Below are 12,448 nucleotides of genomic sequence, written 5' to 3'. Positions count from 1 at the left end.
ATCCAGTAGTGATGCTGTTGAAAAGGTGTATACATACATCTTCTGATGCATTTTGACACATAATTAGTGATGTAATAGAAAATATACATTTAACTAAATCAAACAATAGTATGAATTGTTGACGGAAGAGCTGTTTGTACCAGGAATATTGACGTTTTCTTCGAATTAGCTATGGATTATAGCCTAACTGAATAGGCCTTGTGACTTCCAAAGGATATTTGAAGGCTATAAATACTTTATTTCCACATGGGCAATAGTCTGCCAATTAGCCTACACAGGTAAGAAATTGGATAGCCAAATGGAAACCAGAGATTTGACTGTAAATTATTTTGACCATATTCTTGCATAACTAGGGCACCAAAGTAGTGGATAATTGATAAAGTATATTGCCATACTTTTTCACATAATTTTGTATTGAAACTTTGACACAGTATCAACATTTCGATAAATGCGGAATTTTGTGCACTATATTTTTTTCATGAATTACATGATTGATGTATAAACAGTATCATGGTTTGTCATAATACGAGCTCTCTGGCAATAACTACTCTTATACCGTAAAATTGAAAATTTTAATCGAAATGGCATTGTATTACAACTTGTAGCACTAATGCAATCATTTTTCCATGAAATAGGCCAAGTGTCATCAATTTTTGTTAAAATGGTTCATTTTCTGCCTTAACCTACAGCTTACAGGCTGCATATTATACTCCATGCACATAACTACTCCTATACTATACAGGGCAACTTGAAATATAAGCAAGGGCTACTACACTCATCGCGCCGATAATTACATTTCAGTTTGTGTTTGTTTATTTGGTCATTGTTTTTCATTTTTAATTTCAGTAAGTACTGAGATGTGGCCTGATGTTTCAAACTAACAAATTCACATTGGAGTTTAGCTTGATGCACAGGTGTAATCGAGATAAATAGCACCAAATCTGATAGTTATCAGACAATTTGAAGTTAAAAACAAATGTTGTCAGGAGAAATTCCTCAAAATTATTGATCACTGTAGCTGTATGTGCAGAGCATTAAATACTTGTTTATGCTCCAAGCATTAAGGCTGTGTGATGCCTCTCTGAATATTGACACCTGGGCATTTTGGGCAATGGGGTAAAATGTCAAAAAAAAGGTTGTTGCCATGTTTTACGTCCTCCAACAACAATTCATATCGCTTCTAACATCCTCATACATTACTTAAGATGGATTCTTTGGAAGGGAAGAGCTGTCAGGTTGGATTTTGCCCTTTTCATACTCCAACACAGTGGGGTGTCCGCAGAAAGCAGCGCTGTTTCTTTACTTTTATATGCAAGATTTTCTGCTACAAGCCTTATAAGACCCTCTTATCTCTAAACTACCAAGACATTTTTGTTCTACAGATTATCTGCTTTTCCAAATATTTTATTTGTCCTATGAATTATTAGGCTGTAATAATTCCAAAACACAATACAGCTCACTTTAGATAATGAGGTCAGACGGACAACAACAGGTGTGGCCATCTTCAAAAGACTCCTGTAACCTCTCACATCATCATACGAGGATGCAAGTGCTCTCACTGGGAAGATGAGTCTCATTTCTAATCCCGCCCTACAGCCATTCCAAGACAATATGGAGCCAAAATAATGCAGAAACGTGCAATTTAATGAGAAAGACGATTTAAAAAACAATCTGTCTCACTGTAGACCTTCAGTGTGTTTCAGAAGCAAATAGTGCATTATTGCACTGATGTTTCTTATTATAGAAGACTTCAGAACACGACCACACCGACTTCTTACTTCTTTTGTGTAACTTCAAAGTTAAGAAACTGTTTTCTTAACTGTTTTAGAGATTGTTTTGTCTATTTGATTGATTACCATGACACATATTAGTCATCTATTGGTTCTGTTCTATTTTTTACTATAACAGTGGTTCTGAAACTTTTGGAGGAAAGTTTCCTTTTTGTAACCCCCTTGCCCCTCCCCCAACACTGGGAGTAATTTACAAAATCTATTGAAAAAGGAACATGTGTAAATAGCATAACTGTAGAAATATCGAGAATGTACTGATTTCAGGTGTCAATCTCTCAGGAAAGTTAGAAGGACAGAGGTTTGCACTTGTTTTCTGTCAATTCACAAAAGGAAGCATTGTTCTCCAGTTTGCATTCCATAACCCTTATAGCTAATTTTTAGTTTATTTTAGTTCCTAGATACTATACAGCAGATTTCTCACACCATATGACACATACTGTATGTCCTATATGACATCCATTATATTGTATCGTCTGTCTTATTATTAGCCTATGCATGCCTAATGCACATTTAAAAATAATAATACAAAAGAAATGACATGATAATTTGTTTAATTTCCTATTCTGCTTGTGAGCCAGACTATGAAATGCCTTATATGCTGGAATGCTCAAAATCTCTACTTTTATTAAATTGGCATACAGCATGTCACTGTAGCATTAATTGTGATGGAAAAATCCCTCCTATCCCTCTATTCCCCATTTATCCTTCAGTGTGAGGACCAGTGATCTATATACTGATGAAAACCTCATATCACGAAAAAACAAGATCCTCTTGACTTTTTAAAAATAAATAAATAAATACTTGTCATTTCCCAGTTGTATACCATGTATTTTTGAAACTACACAATGCGTTTTGTATGGATGTCCTAAGCCTTTGGGACATGAATTTACTCAGCACAAAAGGATCGTAAACCTTTGCTTTACCTTTACTAAACATTGGAGTCGTGTTGTCTTTACATGACAGCAGCGTTTTGCAACAACATGACCATTGTGATATGTGATATTTTTAGCCTTGATTTATCCTAATTTTCCAGTCAGCTAACATCAACTGGCTGGTATCTTTGGAATACTTATAACTTTGATTTGAGGCATTACTGTGCTGTTGTAAAGTGATATTTCACTTTGCTAGAATATTTTTGCATGCACTCTAAGCTCTGGGGCAGTTTACCGTCAACAGTAGTTGCTTTTGGGATCAGGAATCTGTCACCGATACCCTTTTTTTTGTCCGAGCTCTCATCATTGATAATTGCAAACAGGCAAATTTATAATTTGAAAAACATGAGACAGAGTGCTGATTTTTGACGACAATTTCAAAATGAAATTAAGAGACTAATCATTGGCCAATAATGTTGGTTAATTGATCGATTAATTCCTGAAAATGAATGTTCTAAGTGAAATATCCCTTTAAAATTGTATGAGTTTCCTGTTGTATGAAAACCTTGTATCTTGTATAAAACTAAGAAAAACAGTGTTATTTTCAGACTGATGTGCAAGTTTTGAATGGGTTTTATAGGTCAAAAAGTCATGAATCTTACTCAGCATATAAAAGACCATGTAAATTTTCAATGAACGTTGAAAACGTCGAAATTTATTCAGAGGTTTTCGCAGCACCACACACAGAAATCAGAAGTGCGAGTGTGAATGCTCAAGTATTATTTCCTTAATTTTGATTAGAGGGATTTTTGCGCGAAACACTTCAGGAAGAATTAAAATTATTTTAAGGATCGGCCAGAAATCAATGCACATGGTAATTTAAGGCCTATCCCAGGTTTGCACTGGATAGATAAGAATGATTAAATCCACCGGCGCATTAATGAGTATGAGATGTAAAATAATCCTAAAAGGCATGGCAGAGTTGCTGCAGGAGAAGCCAAATGTCAAGTGCCATTTTATTTTATGGAAGATCCTGGTGTCGTGTTTCTTTTTAAAGGGACACGGTTCTTTCTTATCCAAACTGAGCCTTCAGAGCCGAAGATCTCTTGGATAGAGCAACACAAAACACACAGGAATAGCCTACACAGACAGAAGGATTTGTGGCGAGAACACAGTCTGTCCATTTCACTTGATTTGAGCATGAGACTAGCAAAATCCTTGCCTGTCACTGTTATCTGCAAATTCATTCATTTATTTCTAGAGAGGCGTGTGGGAATATATGTGATCGAGCAATGGTGCAAAAGGCACAGCTGGAACTCCACTATTAAACTCATAGTGGTGATAAACACAACTTGCTTGGTAATCAAAGGGCAAACACAATTTTGTATATTGCCCTCTTGTGCAAAATGCTTATGACAGTAGGCATATAGGCAGAGCATCTACCAGATAGTCCACTTTTAGGAAAACATAAAATTCAATGCATAAGAATAAAACTTAGGAAAGTAGGAAACAGTAAACAGTATAGATCTACAACGTTAATTTCAAGCTTTTTTCCGCGTAATGAAAGCGAGATCAATTTATGTTTCGTCTGACCGAGTTAGTTTTCCACATATTGGTTATAATATAGAAAATAAAGCGACATGATGCCTATGATCGAAGTTGGTTAAAACATTTGGTGAGTATTTTTGCTTGAAAAAGAGAGGTTGGTTTCCTGCAGACGCAGATTTAGCCAAGGCTGGAGCTGGAATGCTGCAAATGAGACTCTTAATATCATGGCCATAATTAATTGCGCAAATTTGTTTCTATTAAATAAAACTAACACATACTGAGAAAACTCTATTAGCCTTAATTAAGCTTGATATCCTAATTTAGGAAATGTGTGGTTGAAAACAAGCCGTTTTGGTAGATTTTTTTCTCTCTCTTTCTCCGATAGTGAATAGCCTACCAGCTTTCTGCCTTTGGGCTGCTTTTCCTCCTTTGAGAGTTGAAAATGAGAAATGGAAATGGAAATACCAGGAGGTGCTAAATTAGCTGCCTGATCTGCACTTATTGCCGCATATAGGCCCCTATTACTTTGCCAATCTGTGCCTCTCTTTTAGCATTCCGGGCATGGAGAAGCTTCGAGATAGCAGATTTATCAAATGGGAAAATGAATGCATGATGATCAGTTAAATTGAAAATCAGCGTCTGCATGACAGCCCGACCTGACACCTCCGTAATTAGAAAGAAAAATGATGGCGTCCGATGCATAATAGAGCAAAAACAATTTACACTCTCCCATAATGATCCGGCGTTCAAATTGAAAATTTCTCCGGGTAGAAATTGAATTCATAAAGTATGATTCATGGACGACACATCTCCTGGAGGCTGCCTGGGCATATCGATTGATAGTTTGTCTTGAATCATGCAGCGTGCAGCTCTCAGGCAAGAAAAGCTTAACTACTTAAGCAAATCGCTAATTTCACCTTAAGGCCACCAATGTGCAGCCAGCGATACTCCTATTCAGTGTGCTAATGAATTATGGATGAACTGGGCATACGTCCCAAATAGCCTAAGAGTAGCATGGAAAAATACACACCGAAGAATCTTAGGGTTATTTCAGATTGGCCCCGGTTAGCCCACAATTTATGAAATAAACCTTATGTTTCTATGTTTTATATATATATACATATATAATTGACATCCTATCAGTTGAGTCATTTTCGTCTTGAATTATGTCAAAATTGCCATAATGCAATATGCTGTAGCTATATGGCCCCTACAAAAAAACTACAGTAACCCTATTATACATTTTATAAGGATACCATAGGCTGCAAATATTACAGCAAAACTATAAGTCTCTTCAGGAAAAATTATATGAATATTATAGTGTTGCCATAAGAGATAAAACAATACCATAATGCCACTTTTAACTCACTTTTTTCAGCACCACAGACACACTGTAACACCCTATAGGAATATTATAGTGTTATCATAGGAGATAAAAATACCATTAAGCACAATAAGGTCACTATAAACTCACTATGGAGCAGCACATACACACTGGCTGCAGCTCCAGCCTGCAGCCTGTGCAGGCCTGTAATCTTCCCCATGTTCACTCTGTGCCATGTTGGCTGTGTCTGCCCCTGCCCCCACCAACCTAATAAGACATTGCTTCCTAGAGCAAACAGCTGCATGGGTTGAAAATTATGTAAATATTTTGAAAGGGACACTGGCTCAGAAATTCATTTGCACCGGCTCAGACGTAAAGCTCACCCCTCTGATTATTTTCAATTTATTTGCAAATCAAGACCCAAAGAGAACACTAAAGGGCTTGTGGATATTTAACAAGGGTGTGAGCAGCTCTACACATAGGGCTGCACTGATTTTATATATTTTTTGTTTTTGTTTTTTAGATTTTTTTTTAAGGTTATTATAGGCTGTACGCCACATAGTCTCGGCATTCCCTCCTTAGGTCGACTTGATATTGTGGTCAACACTGCTAATATTGCAAAAGGGAGCAGATGTCCCAGATCCTGCATGGCTTCCCTGGGGACCACCAACCCTATTAGAACAAATGTGTTCTGCTATTGTAAATAGGCACGTTTGCCTCAGCCCGTCCTATTACAGCCGACGCATGATCAATAGGCTGATAACACAGAAACATCAATGTAAAGCGACAGAACAATGAGGGATATCATCGAACATCTATCTTAATATAGCCCTGCTACAAGGGGCCCTGACAAAGTGGAGGAAAAAAAAAAAAGGAGCTCATGAAAATGCCTCCCCACGAATCCCCATCTCCTATCCAATATGCACAAACACACACACTCCCAGCTGCCGGGGCTATTATTTTCCTATTTCAATTTGACACCCAGGCCTTTTCATGCTAATTCTATTATTCTTGGAAGTTTATGTGATTTCATATCACTAGAAATCGGTAATGTATTATAACCCCCTTTGAGCTAAAATAAACTGAATCCCCCTGCAGTAGCCACCGGGAAAATAATTACTTTCATATCAAAACTCTGCAGGAGTCGAGCGGGTCCTTTTCGCCTCAGGCTCGTAACCTCATTTCAGTGGGGGCTTATAGATGAATAAATTTGTTAAGGCAATATACAAAGTACAACATGAGATTTCTTGAGAAAGCCCTTCCTACTGTAGTCCTATACTGTATGTGCTGCTATTTAAGGTCTCACACGGTTTGAGGTGCTTGTATACAATAGATTTATTTACGAAAAACCTTACATATATAAATAGTATAATACCTTTTTTTACAACTCTTGAGGATTTTTGTGGTTCTGGTGGTCTTTTTCATTTTTTTGACAGGTTATCACACATGATAATAGGATATCAGACCTGGACACTCGTGACACACTCACCCACACACACACGCACACACACTCGCAGAGAGAGAGAGAGAGAGAGAGAGAGAGAGAGAGAGAGAGAGATCTATAGGCTAACACACCATAATCAAAATATCAGCGGAGAGGGGGGAAAAAACCCTAGAGATTAGATGCAAAGATGTGGTAGTTTCTGGTTAAGCTTTGGCCTAATGAAAGGTGTCGTTTAGACGCTATATCAATATGTTTCTGCTTTTTTTTTTTACCCCAAGGAGATTTATTCCATGTCGACATCTTCTTTAGAGTCTGTCTTTGTTTCTGGTGGACTGTTAGTTATTACAGACTCGGGATTCTCGGGATGGTCTTTTTCTAAATGTTCTTTTCTGTCTGCATCGACAGGCTTAGCAGGCCTAAGTTGTGGACTTGGATCGTCTGGGAAAGTCGAGTCACTGCCACTGACAGAGCTATGACTGCTTCTGCCAGAGGGAAACGCGGCCCTGGACGGGCTGCAGTGTGGTGAACTTGTCTTTCTGTCCGACCCGACCCGACCCATGCTTGATAACGCGTCGTTTTGCGTGGCGTCTGGAGAGTCCGGCGCGCTGCTCTTACATCCCGTGCTCGTGGAGCCGCTGCGGACACTGGACGGGTTTCTCTCCGCCGGGTGGTCGGTGCTGCTGCTGTCAGAGTTTGGCGCCGCCGCCGCCGATGCCGCCGCCGCTGTCTTCAAGGCGGTTTGAGGAACAATGAATCCAAGCGGCTGTGTGATGGGGTAGAGTAAGAAGTGTCCCTTTCCTATCAAAGGCCGCGAGGAGGGTAAGGCTGCAGGGCTGCGTCTCGGTCTCGAGTCCGACAGGAGGCTTTCGACGCTAAAAGGGTTGAGTTTCTGGAGGTCGGAGGCTCTGCTGTTGTCGGAGCACAGGTTCGACCGGTGGCTGGCATCGGGCGAGTCCAGCTCGGATCCGCCAGCGTCCCGGTCCAAGTGTCTTTGGTTCTGGTTTTGGGTCTGGAGAGGATGGGGTGTTTGGTCGCAGCTCGATTGCGTTTGGTTTCTCGGCGCACGTTCAAACAGCGGGCTTGTGGTGTGGTCACTGTCCGTCACGTGCGACACCCCGCTGTCGCTGTCGGACCCCGGGGTGTGATATAACTCCCCGGAAAGAAGTTTGTTCTGGGACTTGAGCAGCCGTCGCTCCTGTTTCCTCTTCTTCTTCTCCAGCCGGTCCAGCTCTCTCCTCGCGATCTCCTCGGCGTCCATCGGCTCCCCGCTGCACGTGGTGGGGTGGGAGTTGTGAGCAGGTCGGCCAGGACCTTTCTTTGTGTTCTCCTTTTTCCTCCACTTGGCCCGGCGGTTTTGAAACCATACCTGCAGAGAGAGAGAGAGAAAAAAAAATGAAAACGTGTAGAGGCTGTATTGTCATCCCAAAATATTGTGAACACTGCAAGGGAAAATTTAAAGGTTAGACCAAACAATTACTGTCGACCCTCATAAATCATAAGGTCATTTAATAAAAACTGAGGTGATTGTTGGGCTACTTCTTGTTATTGTTTCTATTTCATGCAGGCCTTTTATTAGGCCTATGATTAAAGCAAATCTGTTCATAGGCTACAAAAAGTTAAGATATTAACTAGTAATAATTAAACAGGCCTTGGGTTTACACGTTGAATGGAGCTCATGTTTATAGGCTAATAAATCTCAATAATTGCTACATTTTTTAGTTTTTCCTCGGCAATTTGCCTAAAACTTTGTTAAGCACAAACAGCTTCCAGTTTGTTGCATTAGTCTTCATGGACGTAAATATACTGTGTATGCGTAGGAGTAAATGGGCCTATTATGGGCTTATTAGGCTATATCCATTTTTATTTTTTGCAATAAAATGAATCGAGATTGTGGGCAAGTAAAACTGTATTTTTATCCCATGTATAGTCTGTTTATCCAGGACAGTCAATGTATTTGACACACAGAAGGTCGAGATTTCTGAGAAACTGATTTGAGTTACAAAACATCAGACAAAAGCAGATATCTCAACCTCCAATATAGGCTACATTATTTTTGGAAAACAGCAGTGTAATAAAATTGATTTATTTGCTGGCGCCTTGGACTAACATAAGATGCTGAAGGTCAGGTGATAGACCTCTATGCAGTTAGTGTTTTACATTATTTAATAATTATTATCCTATACATCATGAGCCCAAAACTGGCCCATCATGAGATGTTACTCTACAAATGTGTACAGTTTGGACCATAAAAATGAAACACCTCTTTGTTAGCATAATAAACAAAGGAATTAAGATATAAATACAAGCTATAAAATACAAAAAAAGAAAACGCATATTTACCTGAACCCTTGATTCTATCAAGTCCAATCGCAGAGCCAGTGCCTCCCTCATGAACACGTCGGGATAGTGGCTCTCATTAAAAGCCTTTTCTAATTCCTCCAGCTGCCAACCAGTGAAATTTGTGCGAGTTCTTCTTCTCTTGCAACCAGGACTATCTTTGTCTGGGTCCCCCGAGTCTGACATGAGGATGGAAATGGAGAGTAAATGTAAACAAAGGACAGATGATTAAAATAGCACCATATGTTGACATTATTTTAACAAGATTCGTTTTTCTTTACTACAGAAAATTACTGTGCAAGTTTCAGAGTTGAACAGATACAGGAGTGGTTGCATTTTACATTTAGCAATAATGCACAGCCATTATTCCTGTCAAACCTGACGCAAAGAGTCTGCTAGAAATAAGATGAATGTTTCAGATGTTAACACACGCGTTTCCTTGCTCTAACATTTACTGACTGACAGGAACATTGTTATTGCTCGGCTGCATCTTCAGCTTTCGATGATGGAAATGAAGTGGGAGGCGAAGAATAGTCCTTTGCTTCTCTATGGCTTGGCTTGCCCTTAAAAACGCCACGAAGAGGATATGTTAGCCTATATATCCCAATATCCTATCGCGTCTTTGTTTGTTTTTTGTCTTTGAACAGCCAGCCAACCTTGAGAATAGGTTATTGTGTAGTATAATTTGGCTTACCTGTCAGTTTATACTGCTGATTATCTCCATTCATCCCGCAGCCCGAAGACAAGAGGGGGTTGGAATTAACCACTGAAGCCGTGCAGGAACCATTAAGTAATCCGTCTATTGAAAAAGGAACCGCGGTCGCAGATTGAAGTTGATGACCGGCTAATTCGTAAACGTGATGGTGGCTCAGATGGTACGGGAAGCCCACCATCCCACCGAGAGAGCCTCCGAACTGGGCGTGAGGTGGATCCAGTATCCTGCTGTCCATCATCCCGCAGGCAAAAGGAAACGACGTCTGGAGGCCGGGGATGGGAATTTAAAAAGCATGCAGTGAGTGTGGCCAACGAGTAGGGGACATGATGTGAAGGGAGGGATGAGCTGTACTTTATCCACATGAACCTCCCAATAATTAGCCCTGGCTCTGGGAATATGAGACCCAATGAGAAGCGGTAATGGACTCTGACGTCAGAGACGCGCTCTGCAAACGCTCTCCGTATCGATTGCTAATTAAAGCTGACATCCACCTCAATAAACAATATCAGAGCTGTCACAACAAGACAGGAGGGCTTTGATAAGAACTACATTGCAACTACACGGGGGACCCACCGAGAAGAAGGGTTCACTGAAACCCGGGGAAAAGGGGCTATAGGCGGATAGGTTAGGCCAGGGGTTCCCAGACTTTTTGTTCATCTGAAGGACCCGCAAATAGACCCGCTTTAGACCACGGGCCAACCATTTGATAATATTTTGTCCAAATTAACGCAGTCTAAGGCGATTTTTTGTGTTGTTAGATATGACTTGGCACAGAATTTCATGTGGAAATAACAGCGGGGACAGTGAGACCTCTGATCAAAACATTCATCCTTATGCATTCTGTCTTTGTGCTGTAACTTCAAGTGAATGAAATAATGGTGAAATTAGGCTACACTATTCCTGTTATTTCATGTGGACCCACTGGAACCCTGTTTAGGACCCCTGCTGGTCCCTGAACCCCACTTTGGCAACCACTGAGTTAAGATACCCCATAGTTTTGGTATAGTTTTGGGTCAGCAGTTGAATGTAGGTTACACCTTTATCACCAGGCTATATAGGCTTTTACTGCAAATTTACTAATACTAGAACTAAAGCACACAGGGCGCGAATGACGTTATTTGCAATTATTGAAATATTGGCTATATTTAAAGGGCAACTGAGGAATTGATAAAGGCATCAAGGTGAAAGGTGAAACTACTAGAATATTGTACAGCTGTTATAAGGCGAAGGCTCCATTATGTATACAAAGCCATATATCAAGATGTATTATGACCGAGATACAATATGGCCAAATAAGAGTATACTAGTAAAAGAACAAGGATTTGGGCAACTGTTGGTACAGAATAGAATAGAATAGAATAGAATAGAATAGAATAGAATAGAATAGAATAGAATAGAATTAACTAATTGCCTATTTCCATGGGGGCTATAATGTCTGTTGCGGGATGTATTTTATAGACATTCATAACATTTCCTGGTTAATGATGAGGGGGAGGAAAAAAAAATTGGAAGCTTTCTCCACTTGTGCAACTCGTGCACTAAATATGTGACGAGCCTAAATCCCATCTCCTCATTAGGTTTTCAAATAATTAATTCGACTTTATTTATCCCATGTCTGGCGCTGTCATAATGTTAATCAGAGTTGAAATTTCGCACCCCACTCATTCCCTGACCCTTGGCACCCGGATTGGCATGTTGTAATAACCTGAATCTCTCAACAGAAGCTGCGATAATTGTTACCCTATTAGCATGCAAATTGTTTAATTAATATTATTATGAGGAAGTATATAATCCGCTCGTCACTTGACCCCCAAGCCCAAATAACAACCCTCAGTATTTCAATGTGTAGCCCTACATTTTAATGAACTCCTTAGAAATGATCTTGCCTATTTATCCATCTTCCCTTTTAGCAGCATTGGGGTTGTCTTTGAAGCTTTCCCTCTTTGTATTTTAACTTTTTTTTTTTTTTTTAACACACTGGACAAGATCTTATGAATAATTCCACCCATTCATTTCTTTTTGAACATCTAAAATTCAATAATTGCTTTTCGTCGATTCCAAGCATATAGGCTGTCCCCAAATCACACGCGCACACAGGAGCTCAATGAAAAGCAGCCCTTGACACAGTCTCCAGAGACACTGCATTTAAATCCGTTTTTCTACAACCGGGTGACATTGTCAGATTCTAGCTTTAATTAACCCGATAATAAGACGAACAAGGCCAGCATTCAGTCGCGCTGTTGCCCTGCCTTGTTTCCTTTCTATAACTGGCCCTATATGGCAGCAGTTCAGAAGAAGAAAAAAAAAAAACACAAACAAAATGCATCTGCCTCACTGGGAGTTATGTGACACGCGTGTTGCCATATATCAGAGTCTCAGGATACATCCTCTGTATTGCGTTTATGTATTGATGATCCA

The 12,448-nt window shown here is 39.8% G+C and overlaps 1 protein-coding gene across 1 annotated transcript; it reads right to left on the bottom strand.

The window, feature by feature from the left end:
* Nucleotides 1–7,261: 7,261 nt before the first annotated feature.
* Nucleotides 7,262–10,268, bottom strand: uncx (UNC homeobox). Its single transcript, XM_071517873.1, has 3 exons — nt 10,010–10,268; nt 9,319–9,494; nt 7,262–8,344 (listed from the first exon to the last, which is right to left on the bottom strand). The coding sequence occupies exons 1-3, from the start codon at nt 10,266–10,268 to the stop codon at nt 7,262–7,264; spliced, it is 1,518 nt and encodes a 505-aa protein (XP_071373974.1).
* Nucleotides 10,269–12,448: the final 2,180 nt, after the last annotated feature.

Source organism: Centroberyx affinis, unplaced genomic scaffold (assembly GCF_046629955.1).
Source record: "Centroberyx affinis isolate AG114_WGS23_722 - 3 ecotype Tasmania unplaced genomic scaffold, CSIRO-AGI_Caff_v1 ptg000532l_1, whole genome shotgun sequence".
NCBI lineage: Eukaryota > Metazoa > Chordata > Actinopteri > Beryciformes > Berycidae > Centroberyx > Centroberyx affinis.
The sequence above is the reverse complement of the archived record's forward strand: the minus strand, read 5'-3'. Positions and strand labels throughout refer to the sequence as shown.